Genomic DNA, 24,455 nt, shown 5'->3' with positions numbered 1-24,455 from the left:
CTATTGAGGGCTGATCTCTAGATCAGCGGTAAGTGACCCAGGCTCCTGAGCTCCAAGTTACAACCCACAGATGTGAGTCAAAGCCAGTCCAGCAGCAGTGCATTCACATGGATGGGATGCTGTCCCTGAGCTAAGCAGCTCCATCTCTCAGCTTTCTCTAGACTTCTGCGCCTCAAGAGGACTCCTTAGCTTGAGCACATGATTACTCGTTATATCTGATGGGCTGAACCTGCTGTTGGCACCTGTCTGTATGGTTGTCTTGATTTTTAAAAAGGCTTCTCCATGGTAATCTAATTCACAGTATCCTTTGCAGGACCACAGGATAGAAAAAATCTTGATTTAGCCCTTGAAACGTATGATGATAAGCAGTGTTTTATACAGCAATATTAGTGCTTATGATACTAGAGAGCAATTATGGAAACACATTCCCTGCCCTTAGGAGCTTACAATCTAAACAAAATCTATTGCACAGAAGAGATCCACATACAAAAAGCAGAATCATTGTTTTCTTACTTTCAGTTCGTGTCTTGCTAACATAAGGGATTTTGAACAGAGCAAGGAGTTAAAGGAGTTATTGTAAATTAAAATGAAAGGTGATTACCGGAGTGATAGCTTGAGGAATTATTGTATGAGTGGCTCAAAGAAACAAGATTATAGAGGGGACCTGAAGCAGGACAGAGAACAGATGCATTGTAGAAAAGATGCAGGTCATTCATGACTGGCAGCTCAGAGAAATAAGAAAACAGACTAGCCACAGGAAATAGATTTTAATGTATTTGCTTATCCGTATTACTGAAGTTGTGGACACTGACCAAGATCCTGTTGCGCTAAGCTTCTTGCTTGATGCCTGGATACGTGACAGAGCTCCCCCCAGTTTCTGCTGCTTTCAGTGAGAGCTATAGTAGTGTAGCTCCTTTGAAAAGCAGGCTGCAGACTTTCATTAGCTGAAGGCCAAGGTCAAAACTCATGCATGGACTTGCATGAATAAATGCAGAAACAGTATACCCAAGTGCTGGTAGGAATCTTTTTCACACAGTAATTGCAGCTTCTACTCACTGAAAACATTTTCCTGTACATCAACAAAATAAGCATTTATAAGAAGTAAGGAAAATATTACAGACTGCGATTTGCAAGAAAATCTCGTTGGGCAGCAGAGGGCTAAATGGTAATAGGCAATATAAAAAGAAAGCATAGGCAATAGCATCCTGTCACCCCACTGGTTGACTTAAGAGTGATTAATAGTAGTAGAAAACCTAAAGATGCAAATTGGAGTAATTTCATCTTCCTGCAAAAGTAAATTCTTAACAATAATGTATTTCTACAGTATTTTGCACTGCAGATATTCAGTCTTTTAGGAGCTAGGCCACAGATACCTCAGGTCTTCAAATTTATTGCGTATGCTTTGGAGATTAATTTGGCCAAGCAAACTGAATGTTATAAGCAACTTAAAGGATTGCTTGATGTCTAGCTGCTCTTTCTTTACCTCCCCTTTAAATGTCTTGGTAATTGTTTCTGCGCCTGCAGCGTCCGTAATGGTAAAGGAGGTAGAGCAGTACAAGGTCAAAAATGAACAACAAGCCAACAGCAACGTCAAATCCGATAAAAATATCTGTGAAGGAAAAACAATAGAGGAAAAAGGGAGTTAATGAAAGACATACATGTGTATCATTTCAGGTACAGAGATAACAGTCTAATTACAAATGTGTACAATGGAAATATAGTTACATTTTGTTCATATTTCTGGCAAGATCACATGGCCTGCATTTACTGACATGTGCATCAGAAGTATGAAAACAAAAATTTCAGTCCTGGAAATGCATAGTTATCTTCCTGTGCATAGGTAAATCTTACTCCTAGGTTTTCATAGAGCAAGAGGGACCATGTTTAGTTAATGCAAACGAGGAGTTTCGTCAGGGGTCAGCAAAACACTGAATATACGCCGGAAGGGGGAAATACCAGGACTATTGGAAAGTAGTATGGTATTGCCTTGCCCTTCACTTCCCTCCTGGAAATAATATTCAGGCAGGACGAGGTTATCAGCTGTCAGTTGTTGGTAGTCCGAGGCAAATAGCTGCTGTATCTGCATGGATCAGCTGCACTCTGCCTCTACAGCGTACAATACATAGTGCTTATGCCAGAAATACAGATGCATCAATTTCACTGCGCATGTGCAAGCCATTTTTGCTTTGCATCTACAAAGGTCTGATGCGTCCAACATACGCAGGACTCCTTGCATAGCACCCACACCCTTACTTCTGCTGGACGTTTTCAATAAGTGGAGCTCTAGTTTTGGCTGTGGCCTTTAGGTAGCTCCTTATGTGAGTGTGCTAATAATAGTACTGCCTTCCCACTGGTGGGCAAGTCTACTCTTGACATTTTCAGAGAAAATTAATTTCTGTCAGCTTTCCCTGTCCATAGTAAGCTGATCCACACTTTTTAAAGGGAGATCTATCTTTTGTGCGAAAGGTATAAAGTTTGGAGCCATTGATACAATTCCTGCCTCTGTGTCTTATGTAGCAAATACAGAGCTATTACACTACCTTTCATTTTGTCTTTTTTCCCACATTCTTTTGACCAATTTTCTGTAATTACAGGAGAAACTAGTTCAGCAAACTCCTCAAGTGGACAAGAAGCGGTGCATCCTGGCAGAGTGAGTAGGTAAGGATCCTTTGAAGAGTCGTTCCGATAATGCATTTCAATGCTGTAGCGCCTGATTAACAACATTGAAAATATTTTTTAGAAAAGATTCTTGAATAGAAGGTTTCCTATTTAGAGACGGAATGTTGGAAATAGGCTCTAACATCCTACTCTAGAACCTGTGCTTCAAGAATGGAGGCTTTGTGAAAGGCATCTGCAAAGCCCACTTTGCCAAAGCTGGTTACGTTACTGCACAGATCACCAGTCAGCTCAGAAGGTCCTTCTGAAGGCTCCCTGAATGCCAACAGCACCAGGCTCTTCTAAGCCACCTGGTTTACCTTGAGATTATGAGATGTCTTGGAAATGTTGTTGCCATTACTTGAAGAATCAAGAAAAATTATTTTACCATTTACTTCCAGCCGGTAAGGCCTTTGTCTTTCAAAGCACACAGATACATGCACAACCAGCAAACGTAATTTTTCCTTGTTTTAATATAACTTTGTGCCTGTGGACTGCTCAGTGAAGTATCAGTTTAAAACGAATTTGTATCTCCTGACAATATTTGAGAGAAAAAGTATTTTGGGGAAGGGGGAACCAAATTCCAAATACTCCTTGTTCGTGTATAGATAAGAAGATACTTGCCCACTGCTTTCCTGGTAGAGTTCAAAAAACTGGCAAGCAGCGTATGGTGGCAGTTTTCCATTGAAAATATTGAGAGCAATCTGGAGGGCCCCAACTGTGGTGTTCATGCTATTGGGGGGAAAAAAAAAAGAAATCCATCCTTGAAAGTCAGTTAAGTCAACTGCCTTTTATCCAGAGTAATGAGACAAGAGTGGAGAGGGAGTGGAAATCAAGATAAAACAAAACCTGTGTAAATTTGACCATAAAAATATATTTAGTATATTCACCATTGGGGAAAACATGTTAACAGATTACTACAGACAGCAGAGGACATCTCCAAAGAGTTACTGCAGCATGTATCTTACACCATCTGGTAGTGTTTTGGAGACAGAGATACTGGGGAAAGGCAAGATGTGGTCTGAGTAATAAATGTAGTTTTTCAGTGCATTTTGCTCCTCCTTCCTTCAGGAGTGTTTTTGATTCCAGGGTCAGATTAAGGCAGTCTAAACTAGTATATCCTATGGCATTTCAAGGGAAGATACCATTACTTTTTTTTTTAGGTAGTATACCAGACAAATAGTTGCATACAAAGACTATTCTCCTTGCCTCCACAGACACTCCGGAACTTTTAAAATTCTTGTTCCTTCTGTTTGGACTTATTCAATCAAATCTCAGTTTCACTTCTATTTTGATGAAATTAGTTACCCACCCACCTCTCCCCATTATCCCTCCTCTTGCAGGGTATCCCAGGAGGAGGAGCTGAAGGAAGGAAGTCCAAACACTTTGATGCTTAAATTTTAGAAGCATCTTGATATACATATCGCTAGGCTTGTTTATATTGTACTCTAACAGCTATGTTTTAATTACTATTCAGGATCTGGAACTTTTTAGACTGATCAGTTCCAAAAAAAAGAGTATACTTGGCCTCAAGGCATTAAAGGAACAGTGAAAATTCTGGATGCACTTCTTTTTCCTTTTCAAAAAGAATATAGTAGGTCTAGAAGACATGTAGAAAAGGCAGCAAGAAAGATTTAAGGTATTGAGCGGTTTCTGTATGGGGAAAGATTAAATAGGGTAGGACTCTGTCTTGGAATAGGAAAGATGGAAGAGGTGTCACAGAAAATAGTAAATTCATGAGTGACCCAGAAAAAGTGAATAAAGAATGACTATTCCCTGTTGTTTACAATAGAAATGCTAGAAAGGAGCTAAATCAGTATTAAGTTTCAAAAAAAAATACGGAAGTACTTTTTTTCTTTTAATGCACAAGTCATTGCCACAGGATGCTGCAGAAACCAAAAGTATAAATGCATTAAAAATGTGATTAGATAAAATGATGGAAGAAAGTCTGTCAAGAGCTATTAAACACACAGACACAGATTCTATCTCAGGAAGTCCCTAAGCCACAGATTGCTGGAAGGTTGTATCAGGGGAAGCATCGCTCCGTGCTAGCATTATTCTCACATTCCTCCCTGCCCTTGGCCATTGTTAGAGACAGGGTAATGAATGAGCTAAGTGGATCGTGGTCTGACCCAAACAGCCTTCTTCATCCTCTAAAATAAAATTAAAAAAAAAAAGAATCCACAGCTGTATCATCTCTTTCTAAGCAGAGGAAAAAGGTTTGGAGGTGCAGCTGAAGCTCTGCTCTGTGCCAGCATCTCTGGGTTACAAGCACTTAAGGAAAGATGCAACTTATAGAAACTGCACCATTAAGTTTCAGAAAAAATGGATGATAAAAATAGTTTTCTTGACCAAACACAGTTTGACTGAAACCGAGGTGAGATCCATGCTCCTGCTGTGTTCTTGTACTGACCGGTGTTCAGCTTGTTAGCTGAATTGAACTGTGTTATATTATTCTTTCATTTAACTTACGGGGAGACTCTGAATATTCTCCTTAAGGGCCTTTTACTGGTAAAATCATAGCAAGATTTATGAAAGATGAAAATACTCACGGCAGAGTAGACCTCCATTTTTCTTTGCTTTGAAGAATTGGCAGCTTGTTTAATACTATTTAAAATAATATTCACAAGGACACCTTAAAAAGATAGGAACAAGTAAGGAAAATGAAGATACAGCGTTTGCATAGAAAATGAAAAGGCAAAAGATTTTGAGTATCTTTTAGACATCTACTCAGGGGCACCATACTCATTTTTTAGCTAACTACCAGTTTATAACTAAAGAGAAGATATTACAAAGGTGAAATATATCATTCATCGTCAAGGACAAGTGAAGAGGCAGGTTTTACGGGAAATCATCTAGGATTATCCTGAGAACTGGGGCTAATGACACTTCCAGTTTTGTTATGCTGAGACCTCCTCTCCATCTTTTTTTCTCTGTTTGGAGTGTTGCAATAATGACAGCTGTGCTAGCCTCTTCCTCTCTAGATGCTGAATATTTTTAACGGTTTACTTCCAACAATTCTTCATTGTGCCAAAGCTCTTTCGTGCTCCTTCTCCAGACCGGAGATATTCTAAAGCCAATGAGATAAGGGCAGCAGAAATTCCCTCTAGCACAATTTATACTAGAGGACATAACTGGTATGCCCGTGAACACTAGGAAAGAAGTTGTGACCGCATGATAGGGCCAGCTACCTGCTTGTGGGCTTTAATGCAGGTCTGAGCCTGTAATTACTATATGGCTTGATCCAGTGATGTATATGCTTAGATGATGAGGCTGCTAATAATTCTTAGGTCTGGACTGCAGGGTAGGTGCATTACAAGGCCTAGCCCCAAACGGTCCAGCCTGCAGATATTCAAGCTCACTTGTTTGAGTTTCCTTCTCATGGACATCTGGGGATCATATGGTAAACGCTTGGGTTGTGTCCTGAAGTAGTGCCAGAATGTGCATAGCCTATGCGCCCCAATTTTGGAGCTAAGCAGTAGTCCCAGTTCTTGCAGTATAGACATAACTTGAATCTCTCATCTATTCTGATCAGACTGTGTTGGAGCAGCTTTGTATCAGTCTCTCAGAGAGCTACCAATGTGTTGCCAAGTTTTTGGCACAATATATAACCAGTACATCTAAGGGAAAAACAAAGATCGGGAAACAATTAGAATAAAGATTGGAGAAACAGAACTTAATCTAACCTAATATCAGACAAGTAATGATCATAGCCATGAGGGCTTGATTTTTTTCCCTTGGATATCTATAATCTTTCTTAAAATCCTAATCCCTTAAAAACAATGGGATAACTAAAGATATTAATGTTTACATCTTGTTTCAATATCTCATCCATGCAAATGTCAGCATTCAGCACATATTTTCATGCTTAATATGGCACCCAATATCCATAGTTACAAATCAAGGTTCTGCATCAATAATTTTGCATGAGTAAGGTGACGGGATGTTGCACATTATCACAAGCATTTTCTCCTCCTTTCTGAGAGCTATGCATTTTTTTATTTACCTCCTTGTAGTCGTGATTTCTCTTCTGTTTTATAAAGCCCAAATAGCGATAATAAGGACAATTCTGCCAGTTTTTCCATCTTGTCGATTACATCTTTGGTGGCCCATACAGGGAGAGTATAATTGTGAATACCCTAGTGACAAAGGAAAACAGAACAGTGTTTTTTTCTTCTACTGGTTTCCATCATCCTACTGCCCAGCCTCACACTACTACATTTAGACTCTCTGGGGCTGTCCTGCAGTTCTTTGCCCAGTGTGGTTTCACTCATCAGCATGCCCTAAAATACACTTTGTGGGAATAGGGATCAGCCCGAAGTGGGTGAAGGGGAAGAGAGGAAACACCTGTGTGAAGGGGATCCCTTGTAGTATAACGTATTTTTGCTATAGAGGTACATGGTTTTGGTTTTGCTAGTGTGAAAGACTGCAGACATATGTCTTATCCTCTTCCCTTCTTCTGGGTCTTCAGGGTATAACCTAGCTCCAACAATTCCTGCCTTTTCCGTACAGTCATCCAGGTACCAGTTCCATCACTGGCCATGTACAGACAAGTGTCACTCTCCAGTCATGTAAGAGCGACAGCATCTTATAGTGTTTAAGTGCCTCAGTGTGTGGAGGGTGTGCTCAACAGCCTTTATCTGCTGCTAATGACTGGGGCCAAAGGGAATCATCCCATGCTTGACGCCAATCTGATTTTATTCACTGGTAGCAATCATGGTCTGCTAATTTGCTAACTGATTGATCGTAGTCTTACCTCTCATTTTCAAAATCTAAGTATTTTGATGTTTACCTGTTGAAAGGTTAAAGCAAATAATTTCATTTTCCTGTTAAAAATCATAAATATATCAGCATGCTCAAATAATTCTGTAACAGCATATTGGGAAGGAAAATGAGGGAATAGAGGGAATGGATTTCAGTACAAGTGCTTCAGGATAAAACATCAAATGGAAACAATAGTTTCCCAAGCTGTAAACCATGTTTTGGGGTTATCTTTTACAAATGCACTAAATTAGAACCTAGATTCAAATTTAAAAAAAAAAAAAAAGGCAAATCCAGGAGAGAAAGCAACTCATTCCTATGAAACCACATTGCCATGGTTTACTTGAAACCCAACCTAGGAGTTACATTCTTTCCTGACCTCTATTGCCTTATCATTACCTCACAGTGTAGAGTATCGTATGTGTTCCAGAGCTGGAAATTGTCCAGTATTTTAAGATGATTTAGCTCAAGTCCTGTGTTAACTGCCATTGTTTGTAAAAAATCCTGGAGGAAAAAAAGTGAAGAGTATACCACAAATACTCAATAAATGTGGAATTTATATGCATACAGATTCATTAGCACCCAACCTGGCAACACAGCAGTGTTTAATTTTAAACAGGTGAAGCCCTCATAGCAGAAGATTTTGGTTGCAGATTTCATTTTGTAACCATTTCAAGGTATTGATCTCTGTTTCAGACACTGCTTTTTCTCAGCCCTGCTATGGATAAGTCTGGTGCTCTCTCTGCTGCACTCTTCTCTCCCTCTTCTGACTGCCCAGGAGGCTACCTCAGTCAGCGCAAGCCTTCAGATACGAGGAAGAGGAAAGCACTAAGGGAAAAGGAACATGAGAAAAAAGATGAGGAGAAAATAGAAAATTAAAGAGACTTGAGGCAAATATTCAGGGTGAGGCAAAAAGAAACTGAAAAGGAAACTAGGTTTTTCTTCTGCCATTGAAGGGGAGCTGAATATCTAAGTAAGAGTTCCACAACAGTTCCCATAGGGATTCTTGCTATGTGCTACCACAGAAGAATAAAGGGACTCCTTAATATCCCTTATTCCCATGCCACCTGTTTCATACTAGTAGCTGAGAGAGAGGATAGCTGTGAAGTCATAATTCACCTTCCATTACAGATGAATGAGGCTGACCAGAGTAGCTGAGCTAGCAGAAAATTAGAAATAAACCAAAAAAGGAAAATGCTGGGTTTAGCCCAAGCAGTAAGCCTGAAGTGACTTTGGGAGAATGTGTACAGGTGCAGTCCAGAGGAACCTGAGATGCCCGCTTTATTTGTGCAACAGTGCTACGACAAAGTACATGGTAGGCAAACAGGGGAGCAGCGGTAACCACCATCTAGAGCAGTTATTATCCACAGAACCATGGTGGTTTGAAGCAGGTATACCATCCATGTACCTACATGCTGCCGCAGCGCTGGAATGGGAAATTTTGAATCTCTGACTGTGAAGGTTTGTGTCGGGGCCAAAACGGAAGCATGTCTTGTGATGGATGCAAAATGCATCTCAGAGAAATTTACTGAAGTCAGAGTGTTCTCCTGGTTGGGCTTGCTTTAGCTCTCTGTTGTAGTGTCAACCTCAGAAAGTCACAGCAGGAAGGCATAGACCTTCCCAAGTTTCAGATTTATCAGATTATTTTGTTTAGAACTGATTTTGTGCTACCCTGTAAAATTGGAAACCGCTGCATCCAGAAATTTCTTCTCCCCTCAGACCATGGAACTTTAATTACATGCAGCTCTAAACAGTCTCAGAAAATTAATGTTAAATTCACATTTTAAAAGATTAATATAGAAAAGTATGAGAAATGCATAAGCATATCAAATGTAGTTTTTAATCATATTGACCTAAATTTCTGATTTTAAGAGAGTCCTCAGGATTTTTTTTTTTGCATTTATTTTTGCATTTTAGCAAAAAGAAACAATGCAATTCTATAACTTCCACATCTTAGTTACTTTCCTTCTCAGAGTTTGTTTCTTTTTTATTTTGTCTTACCATGTATGGTTGTATTCTGTTTTGAAATTCCCTAGATGTTTGTGTTTCATTCTGAAGTTCATCAAAACGGGGACAGTCAGGCAGAGGAAAATACAGCCTCTGAAACAAGAGAAGTCAAACTCAGAACGGTGCTAGAATTAATCAACACATCTCTAGTTTTTCTATTGCGGAGATTGCTGATATAATATTTGTTAGATAGATTCATGGCCGTGCTACGGCTGCTCCATAATGGTTGGTTTGGGTACCTTGTTCATGAATTCAGTTGCCATAAGCAATAGTCTGTGGCAACTTGACTTTTCAGTGGCTACTTGTGGCAACGATGGCTTGATTTCCCTCAGCTGAACCGATTTTGGCAAAAAGCAATTATGCATGTCTGTCAGGGGATTGCTTTGAGAAATGTATCAGGGTCCATGATCAGGAATTTTAAAAAGCTACCATTTCCCTCTTAATTTCTGAATCCCCCCAGATGCAGCTTGACTGTACCTGGTACTGGTATCTGAATTGCTCCTGCGTCTACATGTCCTGCTCTCATCTCTTTGGAGGTAAGCAGTGTATTATGGTAAGCATTTTAAGTACCACTTAATGGACAGAACTAGAAACAAGAGTGACAAATAAATTGTGCTCCTGAAATATCAAAAAGCTATGAGCCTAATTGCTCTGTTCTTGTTTAGGGGTATGGTTCACTTTCAATAACTCCAAGTGTATGCGTTATGAGGTCACCTGATAGTACGCATTTGATCAGAATCATGTGTAAATACATATGCATCTATCAAACTCTGTGCTCTGGCAAATAAGCTTTATGCCAGTTGCAGAAGGACAGATGATACCTGATCCAGCGTAAAGTGTCAGTAAAAAGTTATGATGAGCAAAATAAGCTTGTGCTGGTTCAGCACTTTTATGTCACATCACTAGAGAATTTTTGACCCAGCACTAATATTATCCTATAACCACACAAATCATGTCAAGGAAGTGTCTTAATATACAGCAGAGGAATTAAATTCAATATCTATGGCTTATGTATGTGCAAGAAGTTCTACTCTGCCTTGGGGTGAACATTAGCAGACTGCACTTCCAGTGCATCTCTTTTTGATTCACCAGCGTGAAGCTTGCAGCAGCCACCAACTGCCACTGGCACACTTTGACTTGGACAGATTTCCAAGGGTGCATGTTTTCTGTAACAGCAGCACACTGGACGGTGAAGGCTCAAAGCTGCAATATGAAACCGGGGAATGTTGTTTAATTACACAATAACAAATGTTTCTGTTGCTGTATGGCTTAATTATCCCCCTCTAGGTGTTATTAATTAAGCCACTCCCTTTGGCCTCATTAAGAAGTACTCGGTACTGTTGCTTGTCAGGTCTTGATAGATCTCGGTGGCTGCAAAATAAACTGTGATTAGGTTTTTTTTACAGGACTATACTTAGCCTCAATTTCCTGCTTTGTGTTGCTTAAGGCTTGAAAATACCCTCAAACATCTGCTTGGTTTAACAAGGGAACAATGTTTTTTCCGAGTGGTTTGCATCTTTAACAGGAATTTTGAGTTGCCACAGAGGCGTGTTTCAGTGAAACATCAACACTCACTCCTGAAGAAGCTGCAGAAGTGATGAGGTACCAGAGATTCCTACAAATGAGCTTGTCTTCTCCAAACAGGTCATTGAACTGCACCCTAAGGGCTTTGAGGTTTTATTTGGCCAAAGCTCTGACCATTTTTATGCTTTTTGGTCTTCTGGTGAAAGAACTTCCCCTAATGTCCCACGTTTAAATAACAGTGATGGCATTCTTTTCTGTTGAGGGACAGAGTTGAGTTTCAAGCTGAATCACATTGTGCCTAATCCAGTTTGTGGAAACCCTTTCTCTCTGTACCTGCTTTCAAGCATGGCCTCCAAGAACAGAGGAATGCCAATGGGATGGGAGGCAGATGCGGCCACCCCCTAATGACAGAATCCATCCTTTGATGTTGGTGACTGGAAGGGTGGTTATTTAGTAGGGTTTTTGTATACATTTCCTTAAAGTCAACTTCTGTCCTCAAAGGCAGAAGATAATTAGCCTTTCTGTCATTACACTCAGTAATTTTTTGTCCTTGTTCAACACACTGTTCCTTACACAGTCCTTGTCACAGGAGCCAGTGAAATTAAAATCTAAACCTAAGTCAGCCAGAAAGAACTACATATAGTAAAACTTCTACAAGACCTATTATTCAGGTAAGTCTGCTCTTATTATGAACCGCAAGGCAAGTGCTAGGGTTTCATTAAACGTTTGTATAGCACTGAGCGTAAAAGGGCCTCTGCCTGTAATTAGGGTGCCTAAGTGCTACCAGAACAGGAAAGTAATAATTGAGAGGTCATTACAGTGGCTGGTGAAAATTCCATTCCTTGAATAAACTATGGAACAAACTTGCCAAGGAGGGGAGGTCTGTCGAGCTGATTGGTGCTTAGAAAAGCACTTGTTCTCTATAAAGGTTTAGGGCAATTTCCCTATAATGCTCTCCAAAAGTGTCCTTGCCAGGAGAAATGTTAGAGCTGTCCCTTGAAGAAAATGATGGTGTGGATGACACTTCAGGTATTCTGCAACTATAGAAGGAGGATTTTTGTGCAGCTATTACAGATGACCTATGACATGCTTGTCAGCCAGTAGCTGAAGTTGATTTTTTCTATTAGATTGAACTAAAAAAGAATAGAAAATATTTTTTAGACTTTTTCCCCCTTTTTTTCTCTTTTTTGCTTCTGGGAAAGTTTAAGGTGTTACAGGAAGTGTCCAGCCAGTACTCACGTGGTCTGTTGATTTTTGCAAAACATGAACTGGAATGGGTTGCCAGAGGAGCTCAGGGTTCCAAATTTGGCTGCTAGTTGGTGGAAAGAGGCCAGAAAGGTATGACTGGGCACTCATAATGGTGCGGTCATAATCTGTACTTTGGATGTAAAACTGAAGATAAAATGGCAAAGAGTTAAAACCAAAATGAAAACAATAAAAATAACATGGAAATTTTACCCAACTCATCAATCCTGGCTTCTTGTTTTCAGTTTTATGTTTTTGCATAAAGTCAAAACCATGAGACCATAACTCAGCTTTCTAGGGCCCTACTTCATTTACATAAATGGAACTGCCAGAGCATCTTTCAATTTGGAATCTAACCCTCAGACTGAACTGAGAAGAATAAGAAAGCTCTCAAAAGAAGGAAGCTCTCCATCTTCTGAGATTCAGAGGAACATTGATAGGTGTAGGTGTGGCGCTGAGGGACACGGTTTAGTGGTGGACTTGGCAGCATTAGGTTTACGGTCGGAATCAATGATCTTAAAGGTCTTTCCCCACCTAAATGATTCTATGATTCTATGATCCATCTGCTATACCTCAGGAAAAAAGGCACTTAAAACTGTAAACCTCTCTTGGAAGCATGGCAAAGCTATAGTCTTTTAGGCCTTCCCATCAATTCATCTTTCATGTATAGACCAAAATGCTAGTGGTATCTTCCCCGCGATGGACCTGTACCGTATGACAAGCACATCCAAACAACTGTTAGGCCTCTCTTTTACAGGATTAAGTATGTGAGCACGCCTCATCACATGGCTGGATATGCATTCACCTTTCAACACGGTAGAACAGTATTGGGTCACTATGCATAAATACCCAGTTCATTCAGTGTTGTGGAGCTGTTCAGTCCCAGAAAACTGGGGAGTGGAAGACCCGAACTGACCGTAGGAGCTGAAAGTTAGACTTTAGTCTATGTTTTTACCTTGACACAAAAGCCTGACTTTCAAAATTGTTCTTCTATTACCTTAATTTTTCCATTAATGAAATGAATATGATGATGCACTTTTATCTAGCACAAGTCCATCTTTCCTCTATGCTGAAGAAATGTCCTCCAGACAGGCCTGCTATATACCTCTTGCCGGTTGTATGTGCTGTTCAGAAAGTTGGAGTATCTTTTCCTCATGTACTGTCCAAGTTCAAATAGCTGCTGCATTCCAGTCTGCGAGAAAAGGATACAGATGACTATTAGATTAAGGTGACTGGAGAATCTTATGTAGAAGTTTCTTTACTATTTTCTTTTTTGTCTTCAGCAATTAGTTTTTAAGTGATCATTAACTTTTTGTATAATGTACTGTATATGCTGTAGGTGATCTAGAATTTTTTAACAGAAATACTCATTTATACCTATGAAAAAATGATACGTTCTCAAATGCTGACTCCAACATCTGCTACAGGAAAGCCAGTGCGCCTGATTCTATACAAATACTGTTTCCACAGTGCTGTACTCTGTAGATCAGAACTCTGATCATGGATCAACATTGTTCTTTACAATGTATGTCAGTTACTGACAGATGAGAAGGGATGATTGATAACCTGGTATTTATTATTGTCATTGCTCCGCTATTTGATCAACCTGATAAATTTGTGACTTGCATTTCATACCTTAAGTAACATTCTTCCATCTTTGCCTTGATGCACCTGCAGTTGTCTTAGATTGCACACTGTCTTTTCTGTTACTCATTTCCAAAGCTGTGAGCTGAACTTTTTAACTTTTAGCTGTCAGAGAAGTACATTCTTACTACCGTTGCTAAAAAGATAATAAAATAGCAAAAAGCTCTCAAAAAAATCTGTGCCAAAGCAGAAACTTTTTTCCTTCTTACAACGTAAGCTATGTACCTGGGGATAGTAATGTGTTGTCAGAATGTCTGAGGTTTACAGATCTTTCAAGCCTCACTTCAAACACTAAATGCTGAACTGTCTCTGATTCATGCTTCTGCATCATGATGAAGTATTGTTAGGAAATGCACTGGGCCTCTCTTTGCTCCAGAATTTCGTGTGTCAAATACAGTTAAAGAGCTAAGGCTTGATGTTGAAATGCCAGAGCAAGAAGTAGGTTCAGTGCATCCTAGTGAAACTCTGGGCTGAAAGCAGCCTGTTAGAAGACACGTTGTCCCCAGAAGCAGCCTTCTCCTCCAAGACTTCCCTTGTTTTGTGAGTAGGTGGTTGCCAGTCAAATGATGAGACGTGGACTCATCACTAGACCTGGTGGGCAGGAGTCATTACCCTGTCACAGGGCCCAGTACTTAATGGTCATTAGAACTTCATCGATGTTAAGAGTATAGACAATGTGTAAACTTGCCATTTATTTGAATGCAGACACGCTATCAGGAAGTTGTTGCTTTTGGGAAGGTAGTTATAAAGCTATGATGAACAAGGTCAGTAGCTGTATGAAAAACATTGGACAAATGTTTATGAATTATGGGGTATTGCTAATACCAAGCAGTACTTGCTATTTGCTAATGTTTCTGGGCCACACATAAAAAAATCTGCCCACTTCCTATTTTAGTAGCATATATAAGTTCCTCAGAAAGTCAACATACCTTGGTAAGTTGTCCAAATCCCTGAGGCCATTCACTTTCTTTGTGTAGATCAGTTGGAAAGTTTACAATTGGTGTTCGGTCACCGTGTCGGAAAACCTAACAATATTGCCAATAAAAATTGAGTTAATTACTATTAACATTCCTTTCTTAGCTAGCTAGAAGTCAAGCATACATTATACTTCCAGTGCCATTTTTCAAACAAAAATATTGGACAGTCAGCAGAAACCTAGACAAGTAGGATTGGAGTACATTATTTACCCACAAGAATAGGTATAATTATATAGAAATTTAGTGGGCATGAGTCTGATGATTCTTCCTCCTAGAATATAAAATTAATCATCCAAGATGTTAATGCTGAGATTACATCTATAGGTAGGCATCTAGACAAGAAATCTGACTGAATTTTGGAGACTCAGCACCTCTGAATAGTAAACCAGTTACTGATGTGCTTATATTAGTATTTAATTACTTTGGCACAGACACTTGAAAGTTTTGTTAACTGCTTTTTTCATAGCAGTATCTTTAAAAGTAATTCCATGTACAGATGGATCTTATGTTTGATTTCTCAATCATCCTAAAATATAAAGACGAAAAAGTATAAACATTTACACTGTTAGCTTACTTATTATTTATTAATACTTTTACATACATGTGTGAAAATATTTTTTGAAAGACTGTAGGATTTTTTTTCTGTTAAATTCAGTGAGAGCAAAGAGTTTGGTTGCTTTCCTATCCTGGACACTCCAGCATGGTGAATATTAGTGTGATATGTTCAATCATATGATTTTTACATCAGAAACCTTAAATGAGCCTTTTTGTATTTTTATTCCAGCCTACAAAGAAAGTGCCAACCCTCAATTAAATAGTTCTGAAAAATTCTGAATTACCCTCCTGAAGGATGTCACGTGTGGGCTTAGAAAAATGAAGTCCACAAAAGTTTCACATTTAAGGAAATGCTGGAATACAAATTCACAGGGCTCCAAACAATCAAATGCTGATCCAAACTGTGGCAAAAGTTACCTTTGCTTGTATCAATGTTCACATAACCAACCTCATTCCTGACTTTGCAGAATAAAATGAAAATGTGGAAGCATGGTTTATTTGTTCATAAAATAACATTTATTCCATAATACCTCACTGGTATATAGCTTGATTATAAATAATACTCTCCATTGCCTCATGGAGCCACATCATTCTTGCCCAAACATCAGAGAGGTTTGTACACGTTAGTTAGTTTGCCTCTCCCACTGGGAGGTGTTTTATGTTTATATTTTCCAAAGTAAACACAAGCAGTGTGGCTCAATGTTTTAATTACAACACACACCCTTTTCATCAGCTTTCTGTACTAATGTGTGCAAACCAGTGCTGGAGCAGGTACTTCAGAGATGGGAAATACTCTCCTTTAAAGGCAAATATAATTGGATTTCTCCTTCTATTCGTCTTCTGCAATAGTCAGCAAAGTTTGCTAGAGTAGATGTTACCATCAGAACCATGTAGAAAACTGCCTTTTTTTTTTTTTTTTTTTTTTGCTTTGCTAGTTGAATTTCACTGAAGATGTGGCCAACCTGAAATGAATATTCTTCAGCAAATCAAGGAGGTTTTTTTCACCATCATCAAGAACATATTGATCAACACGAAACTCCAGTTTCAAGAAAAAATCCCACCTATTTTTTCTGAGTTCAAGTACAGCAAAATAGTCCATAAAATCTTTCTTAAATAATTTATTTTCGCTTCTCTATGCAATTTTTAATTCTGTACATGTCTTTTATTCCTAATCTGGAATCTCAGTTGGTTCTGTATAATAATTTCTCAGTGCACCTCTAGTGAACAGGAGAATAGGTAAAGAGCTGCATTGTCTGGTGACTGCTTCAGTCGCATGTAAGAAAAATGAGTGAGGCAGACTTTTGTGTCACTGCCTATTTCCTCGGTGTTTTGACATGCTGACATACATAGCTGTCAGGTGGGATTCATTAGCCTTTCTGGACAAGCTGATGCCTCTGTAAAGAATGAAGGTTAAATTCCCAATTACAATGTAGCTGCATACTTTCTTGTTAAATTGTCCAGCTTCACAGAAAAGCATTTTTATGAGTAACTGACAGTTGCTCCAACTGACTGACATGATTAAATGACTATTTTTTTTAGGCAATATGTAGCAATGAATCAACACTTGACCAATAAATATGTCCTTTTTATTAGTGAAAAATTACTGAAAATGTCTTAGATTTTAAATACTGGTTTATGATGCTTTATACTTAATGTGCAACATAACCCTCAGTGTGTATTTCACTGTCACAACACTCAACCCCTAAAAACTTTCAATAAGCCAGAAGAGAGTAGCATTTTACCTGAACAGAGGTTAGAGGGCAAAGAGATCATGATCAATAGATGTTCAAATAAATATGGGAGCAGAAGATGTAAGGAAAAATATTTTCTGTCTTTGTAACCTTAAGAAATGGAAGCAGTGGAGGGCGTTCTAAAAAGCAGAGCAGCTTCTTACATCCACACAAAATAGAAAAAAGTTCAGTTCCTTGTTTGTATTTCTGCATCTTTGTTGCACAGTGACATATAATATGATATTAACACTAAGTTGGAAGTAGCAAAAAAGAAACAAATACTTCTAAGAGCCCAACTCTGGTTTTAGGAATTGAAGGACTAAGCTTCTCAGCCAACCTGATTTTTGTTTGTGCTTAAACCTCCTTCTTGCTTGCTACTTGTGAAAATGACCTTGCTTCAGTTGCAGTTGGAAATGAAACAATGACCTTAAGAACAACCACTTAAACTAAAAGGCTGACTCATTCAGTCATTAGCTACATTTTAGGAGACTTTTTTCTTTAATTTAAAACTTTAAGAAGAGCTTGTGTATTTGCAAGTTTGTCTTTTTCATTAGAACATCTGATACTGTCAGGGAAAGAAAATGTATCCCTGCAAATCTTGCCTTGCGCATCAGTATGGATTTTATTAAAAAGGAGTTGCTCCTTCAAATTCACTTGAAAATACGTGTGCTGCCGCATGTATTACTCCTGGCCTACAGACTGCCTTCCTGACCTTTCAGAAGACACAGAACATGGCAGGATGAGAGAAAAGGAATGAGGCGGCATCATAAAAGGTGAAAAGACAGTAGAAATCAAGAAGGAAGGGAGGGCAAGGAGGATGTACGCAAAAAGAGCAAAGCACACTTGGTTGGTATATTCATTTCAGCACTTCTATCTGAAGTGCTTCACCTCAGTCAGTTCTCAAAAGCAGTTGATGGGTAGTTACCAAATGCCCTCTCCTTCAACTCTAATACAGCCTGAGCCTGATCTGAAGTTTGCGTTCTCCCATCCACTCTTTGTAACTTTGTAAAGGTGATCACTTCAGATCAAAATGGCCCCAAGACTCAGACTTTGGCCAGCATTCGCTTCCATTGTTGTCAGGTCAAAAATCATATTGGAGACAAACTGGTGCGGAGGAACATGTGAACTGAGAATATGGCACGTGTAGTATGTGTAACATCTTCGTTCAGAAATGCCATGTATTACAGTGAATTATCTGTCGCTGAGTAATAGTGAGCCTCTTGCAGACATTTTTATTGACAGACTCAACTTCAAACAGAAAGATTTCTTATTTTGAAGCCAGCAATAGGAATGTAGAAACAAGAGAGAAATGGAACCAGTCATCCTGCCAGGTCAGGGAAACTATAGATGCAGAAATACTGAGCAGGTTTAGTCAAGATTTCAAGTGGCTTGGCTTAATTAGGCAAATAGATGACATGCTCAGTCAACACTTCCTGTCCTGAGTTACAAGAAGAAAGACCTGATGAAATCACAGTACCTCAGAAACCACACCTCTTTGTATATATGACGGGTGAAATGAGTGCCTGTGTGGAGGCAGAAGTTACAGGTCAGAACCTCTTTATACAGAGGCAATAAATCAGTATTTCATTTCTACGTGGGTACCCGATGGTCCTACGTATTTCCTATTTTCTTCTCTTAATGTCTAGTTTAAATTCAGTGCACAAGAATTATGGTGAAGGCTAGTGTTTACATGTGAGAAAGAAAATTAAAATAGCATTTTGACAAATTGTCTTGAATTTGAGCTTTTCAGCCGAAAGGACTTGTGGCCAATAATCAAAACACACAGAACCAGCCCAAAGATGGAAATTGTGAGAAGAGAGCAAGACACCTCCCCAGAGCACCGCACAAGTCTAGAAGTGAGCAAAAGGGAACATTCATCTGTTTTTTCTCCCCTGCAGATGTATTTTAAATTGTGCAGTTCTACTAAGAAAGTTTAAAAAAGTCATTGTGACCCATTTTCACAATGCAGTAATACGCTCAGGTGAAAACATAGCAACTTACAGAGCACAGCTGGAAAATGGCTATTGAATTATCTCAGAAAGTTGCCTTTTAGACTTACCTCGACTGTAGCCATACCCCCATTATATCCCATTATATCAGTGAAATGTTCTGGTGCCAATTCCTATCCTATTTATTTATACTAGCAATTCCGTTCCCGTGAAAATTCAATCAGTGAATTCAGAAGGCAAAATTCATTTGGACACACCGAAACCATGCCTTGAGAAAAGAGATGTGTGTTGATAATAAGTTTAAACCCATTGTAACTTTTTAGGCAGGTTGGTCAGTCTGAGGAGAAGTATCAGGGATAAAAGGAAGACTGTTTAAGTGAAACTTACCTATTATTTTAATACTAATTGTGATAAGCTATCCTATAAATAAATGAAGCACTATCTTTTTTTTTGGTTGTGTGTAGGTCGGGAAGGTGGCTGAGTAGTTGTGGTAAGCAACTGATTTTGGATAGGAAACCTCTATCTCCATAACGGTGAGCATTTCCTGCAATTCTTTCTGCAAAACCGTTGCTTGTTAGAACACAGTAACAGCTGCAAGTCAATAAAAGTCTCCTTCCCTTCCAAGAGTTAATTCTCCAAGGCTTGTCAACTGCCTCGTTTCGTCTGTGTGTCCGGTTCTCCCTCTTATCATTGAAACGGCATTTAAGTATATTGCTGTACACAGAAAGTTACTGGAATTAGTGTTGAGTCCCTGCTGTGTGTAGTGTTTGGTAGGGCAAGAAGCCTCGGCAAGAGTAGGAATGGGTTTTTCCTCTGCGTCCTGGCCTCGCTCCAAGCGGCACATCTACAATGCAGCCAACAGACAACTAGATGTAAAATCCTTTACGTAGAGCTCGATGATATGTTTTGGACACAGCACTTGTCTGTTATCTGTATGTGCACGTAATGTCTCAAATGGAGAAAGGTGGAAAAAGAAAATCTTAAAATTCCAATTTATAAAAGTGAATTCTGATTCCCACAACTTTGTATTGAAAATATCCCTTTAGACTAGTTATTCTTTATCACTATACCTCTTATTAAAAAAAAAGAAATTGGAATGAAAGGGACTATGATGCAACTGTCACGATCCAGACTATTTCATTGAATTAATCTCTCTTTTACCTGAGGTATTGAGGAAAGTGACATTGAAGTAGTGCCTAGTTACTTTGAAATAAGAAATGGCCCAGCAAAAATAATGATTACAGTCTGTTTTCAATCCAACTGCAGTTAATGCAACAGGTATCTCAAATCTCTACATAAAAATCGCCTTTTCTGTTTCTCAGTATACTGCTGTGCCAATTCAGTTATTCTGAAATAGAAAAAACTTTTGGTTTTGTGGTAACTTTGGTAACATCATAAGCTTCAGCTTCCAAGCACAGAGGAGGCAGGCCATAATCGCCAGCTCGCAGGCTGTGCATCAGTGTCAGCTAAATTAAGCAAGAACAGGCAAACTTAGACTTCAGATCTCTTCACTCCTGTGCACTATGCATCTACCACAAAGTTACGTTGTTCAGTTATTTTGAAATAATAACTAGGGGTTAGGAGATGAAAATTCATGTTAACTAGAGGCATTTTTATCTTCTTTAAGTCTTTAAAGTTAGTAAGCACAAGGGCAGCAGTAGTTGTTTTTCAGTCTAAAAAGAGGCAAAACAACTGCACACCTTGTTTGATTCGACAGCCGTATCAAATTCCCTGTATTCCCCACAACAAAATAGAAAACAAATTACTTACTACAAGCACAAACTTCAGTTCTCTTTCTGCAGTAGTCTGTTGAAGCAGAATGAGGGTAATATGAAAAGAAAAACACAGGATCCTAGACGGGTTGGGAAACCATATCACTCCCATCCTGGCAGGGGATGAAAAAAGGCTTTGTAGCTCCAGCAGCTGCTCAGGCTGAACAGCCCAGACGTCTGGCTGTACTTTCAAAAGGGGTGGAACTGCTGCTGGTGAGGAATTCCAAGAGGAATGTTGTGTGACTACGCAACAAATTGCATCGCCCTTTGTTTTCAAATTACTGTTTACATTCTATTTAATCAAATCATAATTCAATTCCTTTTTCTCTGTGATATTTTTCTCTTCTGGAGTGTAAGGACGAGGTTAAAATATGAAGGAGCTGCTAAGCGTTCCTAATGTTTCAACCTACCTGTTCCGTTTCCACCTCTCAGGGCTTGGAATTTTTCCAGACTATAACATGGCCATGAGGATGAACTCAGAACCAAGAGCCAGGCAATACTGTTTCTCTTTGCTGCTCAGTTAGTCCTCTTTTCAGCTTCCCTCCCCTCCTTTTTTCTTTGCTCTTCTACATTGTCACTGCGAAATCAGAATAATTACTTCAAACAACACTTCATGTAGGTTAAAATTACCAGTCCCTCAGATAAAATAGTCGAATAAATCTTGCAACAAGTATGTTCTTTAAGCTTCTTGCTGGGCAGTTATTTGCTCTTCAATTTGTGTGTGTTGCATTTCTTTTCCCTTGGAGTGTATCTATACTTCCCCTTTTGTAACTGCCTATGTCAAATTCTTTTTTGGCCTCAATTCTCTAAGAAATTTTTTGTGAACAAGCCCCGGAGCTCACATTTTTATTGTTACTGATTAAGAACTTTGACAGTAGCTCACTGGCTTTAAGAAGACTGCTCAGCTTGCCTCCGCTGACTTCTTCCCTATAAAATAAGAATAACGATTCTTCTAGACTTGATTTCATAAGGATTTTCTGAGGAAGTGAATTACAGTTTACAGAGACCTATAAATAGAGTTCTCTAAATGTTAAAACTTAAGATCCTTTGTGTATTGTCCGAGTCATCCCATTCCTGTCATACCCAAACCTGTCTCAGGGTTTTCTGTTGAGCTCTCTGCAACAGTGTTCTCTACAACTGTTATTTACCAGAAATTCTGTCTCTAGGGTCCTAAAGCCCACTAAACCTCAAGTGCTCTCTTCTCTGAGTTGTGTGAATGACTTTAGGTATCTATTTCGTCTGATGGATGGGAGTGGAAGGGAGGAGGACCACGGTGCCCAGACTTCCCCATCTCTCTTGTCAGTCCATGCCCATTTTTCATCACTTGAACTTCTTTCTTCCTCCACTGTTATGTCCCCATCCTCCTTTTTGGTCTCTCCTGGTGTGACTCTGCCTATGCAGAAGGTGTAAGAGAGAAATCCGTACTTCATAAATATATAATACTTTGTCTTTCTGAAAATAAATGTAAGCTGATCATCTTCCTCTATTATTTAAGAGTGCAGCTCATAAAATATACTTTCTTTACCATATTTCAATATGCCTCAAAAATCAAGAATGGCTGTCCTACTTTTTTTATCTATGTAATTTTTTAGATAGGTGATTCCTAAGCTTTTTGGATCAAGGAATCCTTGTTGGCTGTCAGAATTTTTTCTCGTCCTCTCTAAGCCCTTACCATGAATTTCATAACTGATTAGTTTTTATAAAATTTGCTGGTTTATTGTGTTTCTTTGATGAGTGACTATGACTAATGAAGTCTCATTATTATGGAACCCTTGTAGTAACTTCACTTTAGACATAAACTCAATTTTTTTGTGGTGCTGGACGACATCATTCAGGAATGTTCGAAAATATATAACTGCATTTTATAGAAAATCTTTGCCAACATATCTTAAAAAATGATATTTCAATCCAAGACCAAGCATATGATAAATAGTTCTGCTTTCTATGGCTTCACTCTTCCCTTTGGCATGTATACTTTGCTAGTGAGATTATTTCATGCCCAAAAGAATGAGCACCACAACATCTTAAATAAATCTCTACACATTCCAAAATGGAAGAATACCCTCATTCCTGTGCCATAGTGGTTAAGACAGGGTCCTGTAGGAATCCTGTAGGCACTCTGGAGGTATGTTGGTAGCATGTGTTTCAGTTGGACATGTCCTTGCTTGCCTGGGATTTTCTCCATTTCTACTGTGCATTTGGCAGCTATGAACTCATCATATTCTGAAACAATTAAATCCTTACTCTTTTTGGGAAAAGTTGCTTCAAAATAAAAAAAAAAATCGTTCCTAAATCAATCTAGTTACTGTTGTCCAAGCATTATAATGCAAGTGGACCTAAAAAATTTGTATCGTGTTTATGTTAATTTGGCTCAATGACATATATTTTAGTTATGAAGTTGTGGCACTAAGTAGAATTAGCTTAAACACAGTTGTCCATGTTAAGTGTGTGTACCTATCTTGAAAGCTTGCTCACGCATAGCTAGATTGGCTTTGAAGTGGACTGGTTGCAAAAGAACCCATACTTTAATGTACACAAGGGTTACCTGAGATAACTGCTGCTGGTGGAGCACAACCTCCGCACCGAAAGGGTGGAAGTCATTGCGGTCGAGGCAGCTGGATATGAAACTGCTGCCGTCACTGGTGGACCGGGCTGCTCACACAGGGAAACACCTCCGGTTCTGTCACTGACTGAATTTGCACATCAACACTTAACCTAGCTTGGATTTATCTGCAATCATTTTTTTTCAAGCTTTTTTGAGCTTGAAAGAGAAGAAGAAGTTTTGATTTCAGTAAACAAAGTTACACGTTTTCCAAGCACTGCTTCGAAGCACTTAAAACAAAAGCAAATGACTGTCTTGCAGTCCTGTGTTGGGGTGATTTCACCCAGTTGTGGGGAGTGGGAAGGGACAAAGGAGTTAATTTGTGGCACAGGAAGAATTAACTTATGTAGGCTGCTGACAGGACATGGACCTGTATCTTGCACTACAGGAGAAAATGCCCTAAGCACAAAGTTACTATTCTAAGGCAGGCGGGGGGAAGAACGTGTATAGTCAGTGTCTTCTAATAATTTCTTAGTTTGTCCCAAATTTGTAATATTCACCCAGTTACAGGGCACTCAGAGGATTTCTTTCTGGTCTTATGATTGAGATATTTGCCTGGAACATAAGAAGCCTAATTTGCACACCAGGAAATACGTAAACAAAGTGAACGGCAGTAAGAAAGAGACAGAAAGCACTATTCATCTTCACTTTCCCCTCTGAAACTCTGCAGCCTGGTGGTGATTTTATTTTCTGGAAGATGTTGAGTCAGATCCTTTTGGTACAGGAGGCATTGAACTTGTGTGTACCACATCTCAGATGAGTACCCTAAGCACTAAGTAAAAGGAAGGAACACCTACTTGTAGCACTACCGTGAAGCAAATCAAACTTAGTCAATGAACTTGATCCATATGTGTGAATTATGTGGAGTTTGGGGATTTTTTTTCTTTCTTTTTTGGTAGTAACTCAGCTCAGTAAATAACCCAAAGTGAAAAGGAGGTGGTGAAAAGAATGAGAATTATAGTCCAGGCAGTCCAGTGCCACATTTCCCAGGCAGCACAAATTACTGTAACTTTTCTCTTGTTCATTCCCCATCT

The 24,455-nt window shown here is 39.1% G+C and overlaps 1 protein-coding gene across 1 annotated transcript; it reads right to left on the bottom strand.

Annotated features, from left to right (window-relative positions):
* Positions 1–1,490: 1,490 nt before the first annotated feature.
* LOC104157299 (prostatic acid phosphatase-like) lies at positions 1,491–20,931 on the bottom strand. The gene is made up of 11 exons (XM_009694585.1): positions 20,818–20,931; positions 14,766–14,861; positions 13,298–13,384; positions 12,187–12,339; positions 9,418–9,516; positions 7,816–7,920; positions 6,662–6,794; positions 5,202–5,290; positions 3,280–3,380; positions 2,541–2,710; positions 1,491–1,609 (listed from the first exon to the last, which is right to left on the bottom strand). Exons 1-11 carry the CDS (start codon positions 20,929–20,931, stop codon positions 1,491–1,493), a joined length of 1,266 nt encoding a protein of 421 aa, XP_009692887.1.
* Between the last annotated feature and the right edge of the window lie 3,524 nt (positions 20,932–24,455).

Source organism: Cariama cristata, unplaced genomic scaffold, assembly GCF_000690535.1.
Source record: "Cariama cristata isolate BGI_N322 unplaced genomic scaffold, ASM69053v1 scaffold8752, whole genome shotgun sequence".
NCBI lineage: Eukaryota > Metazoa > Chordata > Aves > Cariamiformes > Cariamidae > Cariama > Cariama cristata.
This window is presented reverse-complemented; position numbering and strand designations above follow the sequence as displayed.

Bases quoted from the DNA above. Each gene is read 5' to 3' on its own strand.
- LOC104157299 (XM_009694585.1), bottom strand. From the start codon at position 20,931: ATGGGAGTGATATGGTTTCCCAACCCGTCTAGGATCCTGTGTTTTTCT. The intron at 14,862-20,817 runs GTAAGTAATTTG...CAATATTGTTAG, and splicing joins AACTGAAGTTTGTGCTTGTA to GTTTTCCGACACGGTGACCG. The intron at 9,517-12,186 runs GTGAGTACTGGC...CTCTTGTTTCAG, and splicing joins TGCAAAAATCAACAGACCAC to AGGCTGTATTTTCCTCTGCC.